Raw genomic sequence first — 22,965 nt, 5'->3', positions numbered from 1 at the left:
TCAATGCGCTCTCAATGCGCTGGGTGGGAGCGCACTGGGTGGGAGAGGCAGCAGTTACGAGTGCGGGTAGCGGCGGGTCCTGTCTGCTGCTGCTGCTTTGCCATCATCTGAGAGGCGGCATCACGTGGCTCCCCCGCTCCCTCCCCTCGCCTCCTCCAAAGTACTGCTGCTGCTGCCTCGCCGTCATCTGAGAGGCGGCATCACGTGACTCCCCCGCTTCCTCCCCTTGCCTCCTCCAAAGTATTGCTGCTGCTGCCTCGCCGTCATCTGTATGTTGTGAGGTAAAAAGGTTCTCGTCTGCTCTGTACTGTGACTATGGCTGTGCTTTTGTGGCTGCTTCTGTCACACACTGTCCCAGAAAAATCTGTGTACCGTTTTCTATGTAAATGGCCTGTAAAGCTGATGTCTGTGTCTACAGTATAGATTGTAAGCTTATTACACTATTTGGTTCAGAATATTTTTTTTCCTGTTTTCCTCCTCTAAAAACTAGGTGCGTCCTATGGTCAGGTGCGTCTTATGGTCCGAAAAATACGGTACTTAATATTTGTGGGTACCCTCTGAAAACCGCAAATATACTTTAATATAGATGCCCCATAGTATAGTAATAGATAGCCCCAACCTGTATACCCTATACCTACTTTACACAACTTATTTAGTGTTCACTTGCAACTTCATCATCTAGTCTGTTATATCCTCCAAATGATCTGCATCTTAAACACACCTAATTTACAGGTATGCGCTTGTATTGAAATTAGTTGTGTGACAGGTTTATATGACATTACTCTATAGTGTGATCATGTGAACAGTCCACTGCACAAAACAAGCACTACTATCCGATCTCTCATTTATTAATATTTTTTTATATACTATAGCGACAGTATTGCACTTATATATTGCTAATGTTGCCCTTTACACATTTGCAATAAATCATGAGATGGGAATATTAAAAAAATGAATTTAAGGCCTACATTTTTGCTTTTTGAGATTAACATACTGAATAACAGTGTTTCTCACACTCAGTCCTCAGAATCTCAAACAGGTCACTTTCTCCAGGTCACCTAGCAGGTGTAAAGGTGTAGTCATTACTCAATGACACATTTGAAAAGATCCACATTTGGAGTTAACTATTTCACTTATGTTTCTAGGAGGAAAACTGGAAACATTAACTGTTTGTGGTCTTGATGACCAAGTCTGAGAACCTATTCACTATAAAATACTTAATTTGAGGTATATTTAGATTTTCAGTGTTATTTATTGTAAAAATGTATTTTTCTTCAGTATATTAGATAGAGGTACAAATGTACAAAGTGCTTCCTCATTATTGTTGTCTTTGGTATTGTCACCAAAAACTAGAGACGTGCAGCTCGGTTCCCCAGAAGTCTGAATCTGACAGAATTTTGTGGATCCGAATCAAACTAAAACCCAGTCCAGATTTCCTGAGGAACAGAGTTCTAGTTTGAATCTTACCGCAGTTTGGGATTTTAAATCTAAATTTCATATTTAAAATCTGAATTTTGGGTTTTAGATTGCAAAAATGAAATAATTTTAGCTGTTTTTATCACTTTTTATATATTTTTTTTTATCAATGATCATTTTTTAATTGATTTTAAACCTAATCGAAATCCAAGCAAAATCACTTTTTTGCCAAAACACATCTCTACCAAAAATGAATCTCCCTGCAACAGGCTAGATTCTGTTTCTACAGTTTTTGCCTTAGCAGACAGTTGATCTGCAAGTAACTGGTAGTTGCTCTGATTTACCATTTGTGCTGTACTAGCTGACTAGGGCCAATTCTAAACTTTGCTCTTGAAACTTTAGTTGCAGATTGACAGTTTTCTTCCTTTCATCTTTCAGTTAAAGCTTTACATCTACCTTCAAAACCTATAAGCTTATATCAATTAGGTGTTTAAGAAAATGTGAAATGTTCTAAGAAATTCTTAATAGAAAATATCACTATAGTTGAATTTACAAGTGCATCTTGGGCTTTACTTACATGTATTTTGTTTTATTCTTATTTTACTGAATTACCACCTATGGTGGTAGCACATTTTGGTAATCTTTGATGAGGACATAAATATATTTTCATGGTAGCAGCAGTGGTAGGTAACATCGAATACTGTTCTTGTTGTAAAGCAATAATGTTGGTCCCTAGACACGGCACTACAATTTATTTTATTAATACTTCAAATGTCTTCTGTATTTCTGTGCTAGCACTCCGAAGTCGCTCAGGCAGATCAATCATCAATGGAAACTGGGCGATTGACAGACCTGGAAAATATGAAGGAGGAGGAACAATGTTCACATACAAGCGACCAAATGAAATTTCAAGCACTGCAGGGGAATCATTTTTAGCAGAAGGACCAACAAATGAAGTACTGGATGTTTATGTAAGTACAAGATAGATTTCACTTAATTTAACAGAAAGTTATTAAGTCAAGGAAATGTAACAGTCCCAGGTTTCTAATAAAATACAAAGCCACACACAGCCTAGCACAACACCAATGACTAATTTTTGCCAAAAGTGTGACATACAGAAAACATGTGGAATTTAGATCTCAATAGACACTTTCTAAGAGCCAGTGAAGGGGAACTTCATAAAATATATATTCTGACAGAAAGCTCTGCAGTGATGGCAGTAAGGTACAGTGGGAATTCCTCTCATTTAATCTGACATTTAGAGTAGATCATTCATATAATTATATCATTTTTATATTTTCATTTTATATAGGATGGAGTCCTGTACTCTGATAGACATATTAATGACATCCTGCAGTACAAAACTGATTTAACTTTAGCCCAAGGAACTGAGTCCAGATATTAACTGCCTGTCAGCACGTATAGATGGCTGACATAATAAACCATTCTTTTGCAAGAAAATCACTCAACTAATGCCTGGCTGATGGTGGTGGAAAGCACTGTCTCGTGCATCTCTACAGAATATCCCATAAATCCATGACTGAATTCAGGTCTGGTGACTGAGAAGGCTGTGACGTATGTTTAATGTCAGTGTAATACTAAAAATAGGGGAATGATTGCACTCAAACCAAGATCAGAAAAGGTGACTTGACGTTTTAGTATGTCACTGATGTAAACAAGCTCCCACGGCTGTAAAGTAGAGGCCAGTACTCACTGGCCGATGCGGGAGACATGTGTGCTGAGCTCAGCACACATCTCTCCCGCCGCTCAGCACAGCGTGATGTGTGCTGAGCGTGCAGGTGTGAGAGGTGCGGTTGGACTGCGGTGCGTGTGGTGGTGCCTGCTGCCGTGCAGGTGTAGACTCGGTACTCACCAGGCGCCGCTCGCTCTCACCTTCAGGTACCGGAACCCTCAACGGACCTGGAAATCTTCACTCTGATCCGGACACGGCGATTCCCTCTCGGAGCTGACCGACGACCGAGCTGAGGAGAGAATGGTCTACATTAAAGGGGGTATCGACCCTGCTTCCGGTGGAACAGGGGATACCCCAGGGGTGGCTGCGACCTTCACCGGCTGGGTGAATGGTCATCACCGGCACAAAGCCTCAGCTACCCAGCTTTCACACACTCGCGCTTTCGCACGTAGTGTGATGAAGGGATTCTCACGTCCGTGAGCAATCCTAACTCCGGCGCTCGGGGACAAACAAGGGACAGACGTACACGGATGCTACTCACCGTCACAAGTCTTGCACTCCGATCTTCTCCACTTACAGGTCCCTGTAAGGAGGCAAAGAGAAACAGCCGTGCAGGGCCTAACTCTGACCTAGTGTCACACCCTATACTATCTACAACAGCAGAGCCCTCAAACTAGCTCTGTGGGTGTGGTGCAACACAACTATGCACAACTTACACAACACATACACTTTGCCCTGCACGGTAACAACATATATCACACTATCGGAGTTACAACATAAAACGGTGCTGTCCCTTTATCTACCCGACTCAGAACACCCAGCAGTGGGGACCGCACAGCTCACCCACCTACCGTACTCTCAGGGTGGCCTGAGCCTAACGCCCAGTGTCACCTTTACTCACCTCGGGGAAAACACTGCTTCGATGGGCCTAGCGCCCCCTAACTGTCCACAGGCCGGAGGCCTGACTTTGCCCACGGGCCTAGCGCCCGCCTACCTTGCTGCCCGTTGGGTGACCTGGGCCTTGTTCCCAAGGTCACCTTATCGTACCTATTTGGCCAAAATCCACTAGGGCCTAATGCCCTCTAATGCTCCCACAGGCCTAGTGCCTGACCGTGCCCCTCGGGCCTAATGCCCGCCTAACTGCGCCCACAGGCCGGTGGCCTGACTATACTTATGGGCCTAGTGCCCAACCTGCGCCCAGGCCTAGTGCCTGCCTATGTGCCCCCCACGGGCCGAGAGGCCCGACCAAATGCCCACGGGCCGGGAGGGCCCGACTACATGCCCACAGGCCGGGAGGGCCTGACTGTGCCCACGGGCCTATTGCCCGAACACCCGTGGTCTAGGGAGGGGCGGGTACAGGGGCGCCTGATAAGGGCCTACCTGACCCGCTGGGAGAGGCACCAGGGGGGAGCTTCGGCAGCCCTTTGCTTCCCACCCCTGGTGACCCCTCCGGCGCTGTTCTTTAATCTTCGGCCGCTGGCCCGTCCTGGCCAGCGGCGCCGCCGTCGTCGCGCCGCGTCCAGCCGCCGCTGGACATCTTCTTCTCCGAGCCCGTCTTCTTTCTTCTTGCCGCCGGGATCTTCTTTCCTCTTCGCGCTCTTCTGCGCGCGCGCCCTCTTCGGCTCCCGCCCGGCGTCTCTTCTGTCTTCGCCGCTCTTCGGCGCGGCCTCCTGCTCCCCGTCCCGCCCGGCGTCTGACGTCAGACGCCGGGGGCGGGGCCTATGACGCGGCGAGCGCCGATTGGCTCGCCGCGTCTCTCTACGATTGGCTGCCGCTCCGGGAGCCGCGATTGGCTCCCGGAGGGCGCCAAGATTCAAACGCTGCGGGCGGCGCTTCTGATTGGCGGCCCGAGCGGCGCCAAGTTCAAAGCGCCGCCGCGCCGCTCCCCGCCGCCGCACACTCCGCGCTGGGGACAGACAAGCTGCCCCAGCGCGGCCCCCAGTTAGGGACAGCAGCATGGATGTGCCCACAGGGCACATCCTTACACAGGGGGAGATGGCTCATTTCCCCCAAGCGACCCGCTAGATTGGCCTGTTCTAGCACCAGCGATAGCGATTTGCGGAGCCGCGCATCGCTTTCGCTGTAGGGCGTACACACGGAGCGATCAGGCTTAAAATCAAAGCAATCTAGTCAGATTGCTTAGATTTTAAGCAGCGATCGCTCCGTGAGTACCCCCCTTTAGGCTTGCATCACATGTGCATTTGTCCTTTTGCTAATAACATGGTAAAGGATAAATTTATCTACTTAATCACATTGCTCCACTGCCCGGTTTCCCATTTCCTGTGCCCTTTGCACCAATAAACTTGGAAATGAGCATTGTCAAGTTCAATAAGCAGTGAATACTCTCTGCGGGGGTGCATTAGAATGGAGGAGGCCTGTGTGCAGGCTCCGTCTGGGCCCCCTCTTCTCTAGCTGGTAGTGCTGTAGCTCTGGGCACTAGGGTCACTAGGGGATCCTAGCGCTGTCCCAGAGTTCAGTGTGCATGCACAGGTCTCTGGGAAAATGGTGCAGCGGCCATTTACCCAGTGATTTCCTAACTATGCATGCGAAAAACGCTGGGAAAATGGCGACCACACCATTTTCCTGGTGATTTCTGCAGCGCTGCTGATTAGTTTCCTTACACATTTTCTCTAAATAATAGGATTTTAATACCTACCGGTAAATCCTTTTCTATGAGTCTGTAGAGGATGTTGGGGACACCAAAAGAACCATGGGGTATAGACGGGATCTGCAGGAGACATGGGCACTTTAAGACTTTCAAAAGGGGCATGACCTGGCTCCTCCCTCTATATCCCTCGTCAGACTCAGTTTGGACTGTGCCCAGAGAGACGGACATTCCGAGGAAAGGACAAGGTGAGCATTATACGGGCTCACGCCATAAACATGCCGAATAACATGGCATTCAACTGAACACATGTCAATGGACATGAACAAAATTCAGCAACAAGCTGAAGAAACCATAACACAACCTGTGTGTAACCAGAACTAAACTGCAGATATAGTACGCACTGGGACGGGCGCCCAACATCCTCTACGGACTCATAGAAAAGGATTTACCGGTAGGTATTAAAATCCTATTTTCTATTTCGTCCTAGAGGATGTTGGGGACACCAAAAGAACCATGGGGTTTATACCAAAGCTCTATAGCGGGTGGGAGAGTGCGGATGACTGCAGCACCGATTGACCAAACTTAAGGTCCTCATCGGCCAAGGTATCAAACTTGTAAAATTTAGCAAACGTGTTTGACCCCGACCAAGTAGCAGCTCGGCAAAGTTGCAATGCCGAGACACCCCGGGCAACCGCCCAGAACGAACCCACCTTCCTAGTGGAATGGGCCTTCACCGATTTTGGCAACGGCAAACCTGCCGTGGAATGAGCCTGCTGAATCGTTTGACATATCCAGCGGGCAATGCACAGAAAAGAGGTAGTGAGGCTGTGCTGAATTTGCTGAATATAACAATAATAATGTAATAAGTAAAACACAATTTTATTCCTAAAATAGGTACAATAGGTATATATTAAAAACTAAATACATAAAATGCATATCAGAAACAAATGGTATAGTTTCTATGTTTCGAAAAACATTTCTAAAGGGTTACCCAATTCGCCAGGTAGAAAGTGTGGAATTGTGGAGTTTTTTGCAGTGACCGTTCCAAGATGTTTTCCCCTGTAGTGTTACAGTCCAGCATAGACAACAGTCTCAGAAATAAGCAATATCCAATGGGTGGACTAATTACCGTTAGAGGGTAGTGTGCTCCAGATTCTTTGGTGGAGAGCTCCTCATGCGTTACGGTTGGTACAGAATCTGTTGTCTATGCTGGACTGTAACACTACAGGGGAAAACATCTTGGAACGGTCACTGCAAAAAACTCCACAATTCCACACTTTCTACCTGGCGAATTGGGTAACCCTTTAGAAATGTTTTTCGAAACATAGAAACTAAACCATTTGTTTCTGATATGCATTTTATGTATTTAGTTTTTAATATATACCTATTGTACCTATTTTAGGAATAAAATTGTGTTTTACTTATTACATTATTATTGTTATATTCATCAAATTCAGCGCAGCCTCACTACCTCTTTTCTGTGCATTGTATACGGGAGTGACTTCCCCTTTCCTGAGACTGCAGCTCAATGAAATATCTCCTACCTAAAGCGCCCGAGTACCCTTGGGTAACCAAATTTTCCAGCGGGCAATGGTCTGAAGCAGGACATCCAATCTTATTGGGAGCATACAGGGTAAACAGAGACTCTGATTTCCTAACTGGAGCCGTTCTGACGACATAAATTTTCAAAGCTCTGACCACATCTAGAGACTTTTCCTCAGCCAAAGCGCCAGTAGCCACTGGCACCACAATAGGTTGGTTAATATGAAAAGAGGAAACCACCTTTGGCAGAAGTTGTTGCTGAGTTCTCAACTCTGCTCTATCTTCATTGAAGATCAAATAAGGGCTCTTGTGAGACAAGGCCGCTAACTCAGACACCCGCCTTGCGGATGCCAATGCCAACAAAATGACAACCTTCCACGTGAGGAATTTCAATTCCACTTCACGTAAAGGTTCAAACCAATGTGATTGAAGGAATGTCAATACCACATAAAAGTCCCAAGATGCCACAGGGGGCACAAAGGGAGGTTGTATGTGCAGGACCCCTTTTACAAAGGTCTGCACCTCAGGAAGTGAGGCCAATTGTTTCTGAAAGAAAATTGACAAGGCAGAAATCTGCACCTTAATGAAGCCTAATTTAAGGCCCGCATCCACTCCATTTTGTAGAAAAACTTCTCCACAGGAGCTTTCTTGGACTCGCACCAGGAAACATATTTCCTCCAAATACGGTGATAGTGCTTTGACGTCACACCCTTCATAGCAAGAATAAGGGTAGGGGTGACTTCACTGGGAATACCCTTTCGGCCTAAAATCTGGCGTTCAACCGCCATGCCATCAAACGTAGCCACTGTAAGTCCTGATAGACGAATGGCCCCTGTCGTAGCAGATCCTCGCGAAGAGGAAGAGGCCAGGGATCTTCGACCAGTAACGCTTGAAGATCCGGGTACCAAAATCTCCTTGGCCAGTCTGGAACTACAAGGAGTGCTGGAATCTTTGTTTTTCTTAGAATTCTCAGAACTTTTGGGATGAGAGGAAGCTGAGGGAAAATGTACACCGACGGAAACACCCAAGGTGACGTCAGTGCATCCACCACCGCCGCCTGAGGGTTCCTGGACCTGGAACAATACTTCAGAAGTTTTCTGTTGAGGAGAGATGCCATCATGTATATGTGGGGAACCCCCCAAAGACTTGTCACTAGTGTGAAGACCTCTTGATGGAGGCTCCACTCTCCTGGATGTAGATCGTGTCTGCTGAGGAAGTCTGCTTCCCAGTTGTCCACCCCCGGAAGGAATATTGCTGACAGAGCGCTTGTATGTGTCTCTGCCCAGCGGAGAATCTTTGTGGCCTCTGCCATGGCTATCCTGCTCTTTGTGCCGCCTTGGCGGTTTATGTATGCTACTGCTGTCACATTGTCCGATTGGATCAGGACAGACCGGCTTCGAAGAAGATGCTCTGCTCTTTCAGAAGGCCGTTGTAAATGGCCCTTAGCTCCAGAACGTTTATGTGAAGATGAGTCTCTGGACCTGACCATCTTCCTTGGAAGGTCACCCCTTGTGTGACTGCTCCCCAACCTCGGAGACTTGCATCCGTGGTCACTAGGATCCAGTCCTGGATCCCGAACCTGCGCCCCTCTAAGAGGTGAGAGCTGTGGAGCCACCACAGGAGTGAGATTCTGGTGTTGGGAGATAGAATTATTCTCCGGTGCATATGAAGGTGGGATCCAGACCACTTGTCCAACAGGTCCCACTGAAACACTCTGGCATGGAACCTCCCAAACTGGAGGGCTTCATATGCCGCTACCATCTTCCCCAGCAACCGAATGCATTGATGAATGGAGACTGTTTTTGGTTTCAGAATGAGTTTTACCAAACTCTGAATATCCAGAGCTTTCTCCATAGGAAGGAACACTCTCTGCTGGACTGTATCCAGAATCATGAACAAATAGTAAAAGAACAAATCTGGACAGATGTCACAGACTAGTTCTTATCCGGCGCTGATAATGGATATACCTCAATTAAACTAGTGATGTATAGCAGCTGAGTAAAGGCAACTTGCTAGGTTGCCAGCAATTAAGGACTGTTAAAAAAAGGGAAAGATTACTCTGCGCTAAATGACACTGTATCAGACTAAAGTGTGCAGTCTGTCATGTAAAGTAATTGACTCAGTAAGACTCCAAATATATATAACCACTTTATATTCAATCTGTTAAAAGTAACAAATAATGACAAACAAGTAACATATAGTATGCAACAATTATCTAATCTGTATTAAAAACAGCAGATGATATAGCAGACAATGTATTTAAAACTAATTTGTTGGTTCTGTTTGGTAGAAATTAAATTGTGAAACACTGGCGTCCCAGTGTCTAATTAAATAAAAAGTCCCGCAATAGATTATCACAGTCTCATAGTAAATAGCTTACGAAGATTGCAGTGTATAATTACCCATGTGCTGGTTCCTGAAACAAATTGTAGACAGGGTCCGTTTTATAGAATAATGCACATATGCAGGTGAAGCTTGCTTACATAGCTGATCAATATAATATAGAACTACCGTTCCGTTAAAGCATGGCACAGCTCCAGAAAAAAGGTAATCACTGGTTGTATAACCTGTAGGTAAACCTCAGAAGGCTCTCTCCACGTAGCGGGTGTTAGACATCACGGCGGAGGCCAGTAGCATTCACCCAGTGAGGGCAGATGGAGTCCTGGATATTAACAGTGCAACTGCAGAAACCCATGAGCGGTGGTGACAACGGGTAAACGCCGGCTGGAGCGCCCGGCGTGTAGCGTGCAGTGGTGTGTTGAGGCTGTGGGGAGCCGTATGCAGGCTCGATTAGCGGGTTGAAACCAAACAGATAACTGAACGTGGAAGGTGGGCGTCAACGCGTTTCGTCTCCTAGCAACCGGAGACTTCCTCAAGACGAATGCCTCCCCTCTCTCCAATCCCGAATTTATACTTTTTCTAATGACTTCACTCGCAACAGCTGTGTCCATTTAATAGATACTACTATTTAAGTTGTATATATATATAAATAATAAAAAGGTTCTATATATAAACAAAGCTTATTATAAAAACAGAGTTTTTATTCATTAAACACTTACTGAGTCAATCCACCAGAGTTGTTCCACACTAAAGATATTACTTAATTAGACTTAATTAGACCTACTCTATCACATAGTGAAGCACAATGCTTAAATCTACACTCCTGAATTGTGTAATTACTTTATTGCTAAAACGTGTACCACTTCATTAAAGGTACAGACCTTTAAAGTACTATGTTATTTCATATATAACACCAATTAATAATACAGTAATAATTTCATTCTAATCCTTTCTATTTGTTTATAGAGGATTTCTTTCTTCATAGATTATAAAGCTACCAGCTGTAATAACTTTCATAAGTAGATAAATTAATATAAATCAAAAATAAAAATAGAAATAAACAAAAGAAAAAAGAAAATATGTTAATATAGAAAAAAAGGTTATAAACCTTCAACCTATTATAACTGTCTATTCACATAGCACAGATATTACAGCCACAAGAGAAATCTGTATATATGAGCAAAAAAATATATATAATAGATAAAATAAATGTAAATATAAAAATGAATATACATAAATAATATAAATAAATAATCTTTAAGTTTATGAATTTTAATGTGTTATTTATGTATTACTTTATTCCTATAATACTGACAGCCAGCTTTTACTAGATAATAAATAATTAATGGAATATGACATTTAACTAATTTAAGATTATATCTCAAATATTGTGATATACCATATGTTGTTAATCTATGGTCTAATCAACTACTAATAAATCCACTAGCTTATATGAATATCCATTGTGAAAACATTTTTATAAAAATATAAAACTATAACTAAATCTAAAAAACCAAACGAAGCATACTTGATGTGCAAAAAAAGGGGGGTTCAGATAGACAAAATTAGCTGTTTTATTCAGTCTATACATGAATAGTCCAAGGCTTCATTGAGGCCATTGGGGTATAAGGTATCTAACTTGAAAATCCATGAGGATTCCCCTATACATAATTTCCGGAACCTATCTCCTCCTCTTTTTGTGCAGGATAATTGCTCCAGTCCCACAATACTGAGAGAAGATGGGTCACCATTGTGTGCTCTACAGAAATGACGGGATACGCTATGAGTTTGAAGTTTCTTAATGATATTCAATCTATGTTCCCTAAATCTAGATTTTATCGTTCTTGTAGTTCTCCCTACATATTGAAGGGAACAAGGGCACTGTAACAGATAGACACGGTATTCTGAATCACAATTAATAAATTGTTTGATCGTAAAATTGTTACCATTGGTTTTAGACGTAACACATGAAGTTTTGTTCATCATAAGTTTGCATGTCAAGCAGACTTGTTTGTTTGTTATATCTAAAACTACCAGATGGTCTCTTTGGTAACCACGAAGAATTTACATCTATATCTACTGGTTTTAAATAGCTAGGAGCCAGCATCTCTTTAAGGTTAGTATTTCTTTTGAAAATAATCATTGGTTTCTCGGCTAAACACTTATTCAGGATAGAATCTTGTTTAATTATTTCATAATTCGCTAAGACGATCTTTTTTATCTCGTTTGATTTATTATTAAATTTGGAAAGAAATTTCATTGAATCTACTGTAGGTGTAATTCTTGTCTTAGTTTGAAGCTTTTGTATTGCAGGGGGGAGATCTTTGTTGTTATCCGATATATCTAAATTATTTCTCATAACTGAGTTTGCGAACCGTTTTGAGTCCTCTAGTATATGTGGAGGATATCCCCTCTCACAAAACTGTTGTAAGAGGATCTCAACTTGTAGCTGGAATGCTGAATCTTCCGAGCAGTTTCGTCTAACTCTAGTAATTTGATTCTTTGGAATGTTTTTTATCCATGGTTTATAATGGTTTACCACTTGAATAATGAAGATAGTTCCCAGCCCCTACCGGTTTAATATAATTAGTTGATATAATCTTGTCCTTACAGATAGAGAACGTGATATCTAGAAAGTGAATGGTTTGTAAATCAAAATTGTGAGTGAACTTCAAATTATAAGTGTTATCATTTAAAAATGTAACAAAATCTAGTGCTAATTGAACACTCCCATTCCAAATAAAAAATAAATCTGCTATGTAACGGCCATAGAGGACCAGGTTCTCTCTATATGGGCCGCTCCAGATATATTCTTCTTCGAAGCGGCCCATATAGAGGTTGGCAAAACTAGGTGCAAACCTGGTCCCCATGGCCGTTCCAAGACGCTGCAAATAATAACGTTCAAACAGAAAATAATTGTGAGTCAAAATAAAAAGAATAGCCTCCAGTACAAAGTCACGTCGCCCTGGTTTCATATTGAGATCTCTGTCCAAATAATATTTGACAGAGTCAATGCCTTTTCGATGTGGTATGTTGGTATAAAGGGAATGGACATCCAGGGTTATATAACCCCAACCTTCAGAATCATACCTAAAAACGCCAACCGGGTTGTTGGGATTAACTGTGATTTTGGCAAGTTTAAGATCCAGCCGTGCTGTTGTAGAATCGATAGGGACAGTGCAATGTCCTGTACCAACTTGTCTTTGGATCTCGCCTTTATCAGGAGATCGTCCAAGTATGGGATAATTGTAACTCCTCGCTTGCGGAGGAGAACCATCATCTCTACCATGACTTTTGTGAAAATCCTCGGAGCCGTGGACAGGCCAAACGGCAACGTCTGAAACTGGTAATGAGTATCCTGGATTGCAAACCTTAGGTACCTTTGATGAGGGGGATAGATGGGGACATGAAGGTATGCATCCTTTATGTCCAATGATACCATGAATTCCCCCTCCTCCAGACTGGAGATCACCGCTCTGAGAGACTCCATGTTGAATTTGAATTTCTTCAGGAAAAATTTAGAGACTTCAGGTTGAGGATTGGTCTTACCGAGCCATCCGGCTTTGGTACCACAAACAGGCTTGAATAAAAACCCTCCCCTTGCTGTGCCAGGGGAACCGGGACCACAACCTGATTTTGACACAATTTTTGTATTGCTCCACAGACTAGAACTCTGTTTGGAAGCGAAGCTGGTAAGGTTGATTTGAAAAAATGGCGAGGGGGAACGTCTTGAAACTCCAGTTTGTACCCTTGGGTCACAATTTGCAACACCTAAGGGTCTAGGTTCGAACGAACCCAGACCTGACTGAAGAGCTTTAGACGTGCCCCCACCGGTGTGGTCTCCTGTAGGGAAGACCTGGCATCATGCGGAGGATTTGGCAGAAGCCGGGGAGGACTTCTGCTCCTGGGAACCCGAGGAGGCGGTTGTTCTCTTGCCCCTTACTCTACCTCTGGTAGCAAAAAATAAATTTCCTCGGCCTCTTTTATACTTGTTGGGCCGAATTTTATAGACTGCATTTGATAGTGTGGTTTCTTTTGTTGCGCAGGAACATAAGGTAAATAGGTTGACTTATCCGCGGTGGCCGCCGATACCAAATCAGTAAGGCCATCACCAAAAAGTTCACCTCCCTTAAATGGAAGGGACAACATATTTTTCTTGGAATCGGCGTCAGCATTCCACTGGTGAGTCCAAAGCGCTCGCCTAGCCGCAACTGACATAGCATTAGCCTTAGCACACAGGAGGCCAGCATCTCTTGCAGCCTCTTTCAAGTACGCAGCCGCGTCCCTGATATAACCAAGCGTTACTAGGATGCTATCCCTATCAAGATTATCCAAATCAGAAGACAAACTTTCAGCCCATTTTTCAATAGCGCTACTTACCCACGCTGACGCAATAAGAGGCCTAAGCTGCATCCCCGTGGTTGTAAAAATAGCTTTCAAAGTAGCCTCCTGTTTACGATCAGCCGGCTCCTTAAGGGTCATCGACTGAGCCGCAGGGAGGGCTACCTGTTTAGACAAGCGTGCTAGGGCCTTGTCAACTGTGGGTGGTGTTTCCCACTTTTCCCTATCAGTCGTGGGAAAGGGGTACGCCACCTTGATCCGGTTAGGAATTTGAATTTTTTTTATCAGGGTTGTTCCAAATGCTATCAAAGAGGTCATTTAGTTCAAAACATGGAGGAAAAGCAACTGAGCGTCTCTTTTCCTTGTAAATAAGGACCCTCGTTTCAGGTGTAATAGGGTCCTCATCAATATGTAATATGTCTTTAACAGCTACAATCATATACTGGATACTCTTAGCTAATTTAGGATCTAATCTGGAATCAGCATAGTCGACATCAACCTCAGAGTCTGTGTCGGTATCTGTGTCAACTAATTGGTCAACACCACGTTTGAGCGACCCTGGAGGGCCCTGGACCTGCAATAAAGCATTCTCCATTGATCTCTTCCACACCTGGATTTGAGATTCAAACTGATCAAATTTTAATTTAAAAGAGTGACATTAGAATTTAAAGCATTCAAAGTAGATAACCAGTCAGCAGTCGGCGGTGCTGACAGGGCCACCCTCAAAACATTTGGTGTCCCCAATAAATTATCCCCCTGAGAGGAATAATCTGTCTCAGACATGTCTTCCACTGAAAACAGCACCCAAATCAAAGCCTGTCAGGGAACACAAAGGGAAAAAGCCAGCTCACACCCCAGCGCCAAAATGCAGGTCTGAAAACACCCTCATAGAAACATAGAAACATAGAATTTGACGGCAGATAAGAACCACTTGGCCCATCTAGTCTGCCCCTTTTTTATTTTATCCTTTAGGCAATCTCAACCCTTTTTTAACCTTAATTCTTTGTAAGGATATTCATATGCCTGTCCCAAGCATGTTTAAATTGCCCTACAGTCTTAGCCTCTACCACCTCTGATGGGAGGCTATTCCACTTATCCACTACCCTTTCTGTGAAGTAATTTTTCCTTAAATTTCCCCTGAACCTCCCCCCCTCCAGTCTCAATGTATGCCCTCGAGTTCTAATACTTCTTTTCCTTTGAAGAATGTTTCCCTCCTGAACTTTGTTAAGACCCTTGATATATTTGAAAGTTTCTATCATGTCCCCACTTTCCCTTCTCTCCTCCAAACTATACATGTTAAGATCTTTTAGCCTTTCCGGGTAAGTTTTGTGATGTAGGCCATGCACCATTTTAGTTGCTCTTCTTTGTACACTCTCTAATGTATTTATATCCTTCTGGAGGTAGGGTCTCCAGAACTGGACACAGTATTCCAGATGGGGCCGCACCAATGACCTATACAGTGGCATTATCACTTCTTTTTTCCTGCTACTGATTCCTCTCCCTATGCAACCAAGCATCTGACTTGCCTTTCTCATTGCTTTGTTGCATTGCTTTCCTGCCTTCAAGTCACTTGAAATAGTGACTGCTAAATCTCTTTCCTCCTCAGTAGTTTCCATTATAGTACCCTTGATACTATACTTAGCCTTTGGGTTTTTGAGACCCAAGTGCATGATTTTGCATTTTTTAGCATTAAACTGTAGTTGCCACGTTCTTGACCATTTCTCAAGCCTACCTAGGTCATTAATCATTGTGCCCCAGAGCTGCAGCGCTAAATTTATCTATGAATTCTGCCCCCCCCTCGTTTTCTTATGCCCCTGGTACTTGCTGCTTGTGAGGAAGGACCAGCGCTGCTTGTGTGGAGGAGGAAATGGCGCTGAGTGAGCAGTGAGGAAGAAGCTCCACCGCCATAATGGCACGCTTCATCCCGCTTAAATATACATTTATTTATCCTGGCGAGGGTTTTGGATTGTGCCTAGGCACTTTTAGTCCCACTAGCCAGCTTTTCTGAGGTAAACAGGCTCCCCAGGGCGCCCCCCCCAGCGCCCTGCACCCAGCGGTGTGTACTGTATGGGAGCCCGGTGCGCACTGTGCACTCGCTGTGCAGTACCTCTGTAATGCCGTCTTAGTGAAGAGAAGTCTTCTTTTCTTCTACATACTCACCTGTCTTCTGACTTCTGGCTCTGAAAGGGGGTGACGGCAGGCTGTGGGAGCGAGCATCCGAGTGTACCCGGCGTTCATCTCCCCTCAGGTGCAGAGGCATCCTGTCAGCAGCAGCAGAGCCCTGAAACTCATTAGAAGTGGGTCTAGACTGCTCTCCCCTCAGTCCCACGAAGCAGGGAGGCTGTAGCCAGCAGACCTCCCTGAAAATAAAAAACCTAACATAAGTCTTATCAGAGATACTCAGTAGAGCTCCCCCGAGTGCCTCCGTCTCGCAGGGCACATTTTCTAAACTGAGTCTGGGGAGGGATATAGAGGGAGGAGCCAGGTCACGCCCCTTTTGAAAGTTTTAAAGTGCCCATGTCTCCTGCGTATCCTGTCTATACCCCATGGTTCTTTTGGTGTCCCCAACATCCTCTAGGACGAAATAGAAATATTCCAAGTAAATGTAACAATCAAGAAGTTCTTGAATCTGGTTCATCCCTCTTGCTTTCTCAGATCTTATTTCTGGAAAGAAAACAATTCTATCTTTTCAGTTTATGAACAGATCCATCAGTACTACTTGACACCCCCTTGTGTAAAGTAAGGACCTCATGCTAAATGGTCACAACTCTTCCAAAAAACATTAGAATTTGACAAAAGAGTTTACTTTATTAATATTTTAAACTTGGCAGTGGTGATCCATACTCTAGAACCTCCAATACAGTCATTATAAACACTATAACAGTCCAAGAAATGTTCATTGTCGGTCATTTAGTAAAAAGACCCAAAATCCATAGTCGTCTAGATTTTGCAATCTGATCATTTTATCCTCCATTAAAATAAACATATTTACCAAGTGGGCGATGAATTATACACAGATTTGTGCCAGGAACAGTTTATGCAGACTGCATATCCGTGTAATTATCCTAGAGGGTACAATCGCTCATAAATATTTTATTGTGCTAAGACAAGGCCCAAATGTATTTCATTTTCTTCATTTCATTCCATACAGTAGAAAATTGCTTATATTCACCACCATACTAATGTGATAGAGATTTCATTCTACGATCTACAATGTTCTTTATCTATAAGATTGCTAACAATTTATATGTATTATTTAATAGAACCATGCTCAGATCTGAGTGTAAGTTATCTTTCTATAAGTTAACTAGATCTGCGTTTACCTATTGGAATCCCAACCTGGTGCAGTTCTCTTTTCTCTTACTGAACTGCCAGGACACGAATGATGAATTAATCAGAATGTGCCTGCATTTGGGTTACAGAAATCTAGCAACTTTTTTTCGTACTGAATAATTATTTCCATTCAATATCACTTTGCTGCTTAAAAGTCTGCACAAAAATCCTTAATTTATACAGTTATGCATTATAAGAACAGATGATGAGTGATAAAGACAACAAAACACAGAAGTACCAGTCACATGAGGACATTACCAAGAAGAATGCTGTCAAGGACAAAGCTTTGAAAACAATGGCTCTGTTCATGGACAGTTTTTAACCATTGTTTATAGTCTATACTTATACATTACCGGGACAAGCCGTGTATCCCGTCTGTGTTACATTTCTCTGTTATTTAAACTGTAAGAAGTCTGCTTGTCAGAAAAAGAATCTAGTTAACTTTTAGCAAATGATTTTGAAAAGACACATATCGCATGTCCCTTCATTCTTTTAAGACAACGGGCAGACCTGCCTGCGACAAACAAGCAGCTCTCTTTATCTTAGGGGGCTATTTATTAAGCTTTGGATGGAGATAAAGTACTAGCCAATCAGTAACTACCTGGCATGTCACAGGTTGTGTTTGAAAAATGACAGTTAGGAGGTGATTGGCTGGTACTTTATCTCCATCCATTTTATCTCCATACAAGGCTTAGTAAATAGACCCATTATTGCTATGTTTCTCAGCAAGCTAGCATCATCTACTCAGTGTGTACATTTATTACTTTGGTCAATGTGACAGCTCCCACTGATCAAACCTTTAATGGAAGCTAATGTTCAACACATAAAAAATGGTGAAAAAAACCCCCATCACCCTTTTAACTAAAGCACAGGTTCTCAAACTCGATCCTCAGGACCCCACACGATTCATGTTTTGTAGGTCACCTGTAGATTTTTAAAATGTGATATGGAAAACGTGAACCGTGTGGGGTCCTGAGACCGAGATTGAGAACCAGTGACCTAAAGTATTACAAATAATATGTTTATATAATACTGGATGTGTGTATGTTGCAAAAAGATTATTTTACCCACCCACATAGTTATAACTGTTATTGCCCAAGATCAAAAGAATCTGGCTGTACACATTAAACTGGCATCTGCCCAATATGGGCTCTGAGTTTTGTCTTGTTTTGACATTTTTTATTGGACAAACTATAATTTAAGAGGAAGATTTTAGACTTGAGCCATAATGATTTATTTCAGATGCTTTACACTTAGGACTCCAGGCACATGTTTTAGCCTGATGTGTATATGAACATTTAATTTGGCATATTAGAGCTGTAATACATACAGTGATATCATCAGATTGTCTTTACGCCTGGTCACAAGCTGGAGCTGTCTTTCCTTACACTTTTATTAATGCTGCAAAACTACAGTGACATTTAAGTTCTACTACAAACATTAATACTGACAGCATGGGGACCAATATTCTTGTTTAATAATGATTAATAATAGTTGTAATTTATTTTTGTCTGATTGCAAACATCCTTCACTGTATTATATGACTTGTGCCACCTAGTGGTCACTTATGTCATAACCACACTACAATTACAGTAGGTTGCTGTGATCTGAGGTTTGTGATAATTTATTTCTTTATTACCAGTTTTTTTTATATAGCACAAACATATTCCGCAGCGCTTTACTAAAAATATTTGTCCATTCACATCAGTCCCTGCCCCAGTGGAGCTTAATAATAATAATAATTTTATTTATATAGCGCTCTTTCTCCAATAGGACTCAAGGCGCTTAACAGATACAAAGCATAATATAGTACAGAAAATAATGAAGTACTGAACAGATTTTCATAAAATACAGATGCATGGAGATACTAAAGGGACAATTATGGAAATGCTTGAGTAAAAAGGAAAGTCTTGAGTCTACTTTTGAAGGATTCTATAGTTGGGGCCTCTCGCACTGTGCGAGGAAGTGAGTTCCATAGAGTCGGAGCCGCATGACTAAAAGCTCGACCCCCAGATGATTTACGGGAGATTCTAGGTACTGCTAAAAGTCCTTCATCTACAGATCGCAGTAATCGAGTGGGGAAGTATGGGGTCAGTAGCTGCTTCAGGTACCTTGGGCCCTGGTCATGTAGTGCTTTGAAACTCAGTAAGCCAATCTTGAAGATGATTCGCCATCTTACAGGCAGCCAGTGAAGGGAGTAGAGTATGGGTGTTATGTGGCTAGAACGGGGCTGGTTGGTTAACAGCCTGGCAGCTGTGTTTTGCACCAGCTGTAAGCGGTGCAATTCTTTTGCTGGGAGACCAAGGTAGAGGGCATTACAGTAGTCTAATCGAGATGATACAAATGCGTGGATGACTTTTGGCAGATCATCTGAGGGAATTAAGTGCTTGATTCTGGCTATGTTCCTCAGGTGAAAGAATGAGGATTTGATTGTGGCTGATATCTGATGTTTACATGTCAAGCCACCATCCAGGACAACGCCAAGATTCCGCACACGATCAGTGGTTTGTAATTCCGAATCCCCGAGTGTAAAACCAGTTGGTTGGCTATGCTGCAGTCTTGTCCTTTGATGTTGCGGTCCTATCATAAGGACCTCTGTTTTATCCGGGTTCAGTCACAGCCAACTAGCACTCATCCACTCCTGGAGTTCAGCTAGACAGCCATTTAGGGTTGATATTGGGTTATCAGTGCCCGGAGCAAAGGACAAGTAAAGTTGTGTATCATCTGCATAGCAGTGGTAGACTAGCCCATGGTGCCTGATTATTTCACCCAGCGGGAGCATGTATACTGCAAAAAGCATGGGGGATAGTATAGAACCTTGTGGTACACCACATGGCAATGGCACTGGTGGTGATGAGTATAATCCAGACGATACTCTCTGTGACCTGCCTGTGAGAAATGATTTGAACCAATTTAGGACTGTGCCATCCAGTCCACAAAAATGTATCAGACGCTCAATCAGAAGCCCATGGTCCACGGTATCAAATGCTGCAGAGAGATCCAGAAGGATTAATATTGAATTGTCGCCACTGTCTCTTGCCGGAAGATCATTTAACACACATACCAGGGCTGTTTTAGTGCTATGTCTTCTCCTGAATCCTGATTGGAATGGATCATAGATATCATGGGTTGTCAGGTGGGTTTCCAGTTGATTTGCAACCACTTTCTCAATAACCTTTCCTAGAAAAGGAAGGTTTGATACCGGTCTATAGTTGGTCATGCAGTCAGGATCTAAAATAAGATTTTACTCACCGGTAAATCTATTTCTCATAGTCCGTAGTGGATGCTGGGAACTCCGAAAGGACCATGGGGAATAGCGGCTCCGCAGGAGACTGGGCACAACTAAAAGAAAGCTTTTAGACTACCTGGTGTGCACTGGCTCTTCACACTATGACCCTCCTCCAAGCCTCAGTTAGGATACTGTGCCCGGAAGAGCTGACACAATAAGGAAGGATTTTGAATCCCGGGTAAGACTCATACCAGCCACACCAATCACACCGTATAACTCGTGATACCATATCCAGTTAACAGTACGAAACATAACTGAGCCACTCAACAGATGGCTCATAACAATAACCCTTTAGTTAACAATAACTATGTACAAGTATTGCAGACAATCCGCACTTGGGATGGGCGCCCAGCATCCACTACGGACTACGAGAAATAGATTTACCGGTGAGTAAAATCTTATTTTCTCTAACGTCCTAGTGGATGCTGGGAACTCCGAAAGGACCATGGGGATTATACCAAAGCTCCCAAACGGGCGGGAGAGTGCGGATGACTCTGCAGCACCGAATGAGAGAACTCAAGGTCCTCCTCAGCCAGGGTATCAAATTTGTAGAATTTTGCAAATGTGTTTGCCCCTGACCAAGTAGCAGCTCGGCAAAGTTGTAAAGCCGAGACCCCTCGGGCAGCCGCCCAAGATGAGCCCACCTTCCTTGTAGAATGGGCTTTAACTGATTTAGGATGCGGCAGTCCAGCCGCAGAATGCGCCAGCTGAATTGTGCTACAAATCCAGCGAGCAATAGTCTGCTTAGAAGCAGGAGCACCCAGTTTGTTGGGTGCATACAGGATAAATAGCGAGTCAGTTTTCCTGACTCCAGCCGTCCTGGAAACATAAATTTTCAAGGCCCTGACTACGTCCAGTAACTTGGAATCCTCCAAGTCGCTAGTAGCCGCAGGCACTACAATAGGTTGGTTCAAGTGAAAAGCAGATATCACCTTAGGGAGAAACTGGGGACGAGTCCTCAATTCTGCCCTATCCATATGGAAAATCAGATAAGGGCTTTTAAATGACAAAGCCGCCAATTCTGATACACGCCTGGCCGAAGCCAAGGCCAATAACATGACCACTTTCCACGTGAGATATTTTAGATCCACGGTCTTTAGTGGCTCAAACCAATGTGATTTTAGGAAACTCAACACCACGTTGAGATCCCAGGGTGCCACTGGAGGCACAAAAGGGGGCTGAATATGCAGCACTCCTTTTACAAATGTCTGAACTTCAGGTAGTGAAGCTAGTTCTTTTTGGAAGAAAATCGACAGAGCCGATATCTGTACCTTAATGGAGCCTAATTTTAGGCCCATAGTCACTCCTGCCTGTAGGAAGTGCAGAAATCGACCCAACTGAAATTCCTCTGTTGGGGCTTTACTGGCCTCACACCAAGCAACATATTTCCGCCATATGCGGTGATAATGTTTTACAGTTACATCTTTCCTGGCTTTAATCAGCGTAGGAATGACATCCTCCGGAATGCCCTTTTCCTTTAGGATCCGGCGTTCAACCGCCATGCCGTCAAACGCAGCCGCGGTAAGTCTTGGAACAGACAGGGCCCCTGCTGCAGCAGGTCCTGTCAGAGCGGCAGAGGCCATGGGTCCTCTGAGATCATCTCTTGAAGTTCCGGGTACCAAGCTCTTCTTGGCCAATCCGGAACCACGAGTATTGTCCTTACTCCTCGTTTTCTTATTATTCTCAGTACCTTTGGTATGAGAGGCAGAGGAGGGAACACATAAACTGACTGGTACACCCACGGTGTCACTAGAGCGTCCACCGCTATCGCCTGAGGGTCCCTTGACCTGGCGCAATATCTCTCTAGTTTTTTGTTTAGGCGGGACGCCATCATATCCACCTGTGGCCGTTCCCAACGATTTACAATCAGTGTGAAGACTTCTGGGTGAAGTCCCCACTCTCCCGGGTGGAGGTCATGCCTGCTGAGGATGTCTGCTTCCCAGTTGTCCACTCCCGGAATGAACACTGCGGACAGTGCTAGTACGTGATTTTCCGCCCATCGGAGAATCCTTGTGGCTTCTGCCATTGCCGTCCTGCTTCTTGTGCCGCCCTGTCGGTTTACATGGGCGACCGCCGTGATGTTGTCTGACTGGATCAGTACCGGCTGGTGTAGAAGCAGGGGTTTTGCCTGACTTAGGGCATTGTAAATGGCCCTTAGTTCTAGAATATTTATGTGTAGGGAAGTCTTCTGACTCGACCATAGTCCTTGGAAGTTTCTTCCCTGTATGACTGCCCCCCAGCCTCGAAGGCTGGCATCCGTGGTCACCAGGACCCAGTCCTGTATGCCGAATCTGCGGCCCTCTAGAAGATGAGCACTCTGCAGCCACCACAGCAGAGACACCCTGGTTCTTGGAGACAGGGTTATTAGCCGATGCATCTGAAGATGCGATCCGGACCATTGGT

At 43.8% G+C, this 22,965-nt stretch overlaps 1 protein-coding gene across 4 annotated transcripts in view; it reads left to right on the top strand.

The window, feature by feature from the left end:
- Nucleotides 1–22,965, top strand: part of THSD4 (thrombospondin type 1 domain containing 4) — a 1,279,073-nt gene that overhangs the window by 1,172,937 nt on the left and 83,171 nt on the right. For all 4 annotated transcript variants that reach the window (XM_063926205.1, XM_063926204.1, XM_063926207.1 and 1 more), the window contains one exon: nt 2,212–2,387. In XM_063926205.1, coding sequence (XP_063782275.1) covers nt 2,212–2,387 — 176 coding nt within the window. The remainder of the gene's footprint in view (nt 1–2,211; nt 2,388–22,965) is intronic.

The sequence above is a fragment of the Pseudophryne corroboree genome, chromosome 6 (genome assembly GCF_028390025.1).
Source record: "Pseudophryne corroboree isolate aPseCor3 chromosome 6, aPseCor3.hap2, whole genome shotgun sequence".
In the NCBI taxonomy this organism is placed as follows: domain Eukaryota; kingdom Metazoa; phylum Chordata; class Amphibia; order Anura; family Myobatrachidae; genus Pseudophryne; species Pseudophryne corroboree.
The sequence above is the reverse complement of the archived record's forward strand: the minus strand, read 5'-3'. Positions and strand labels throughout refer to the sequence as shown.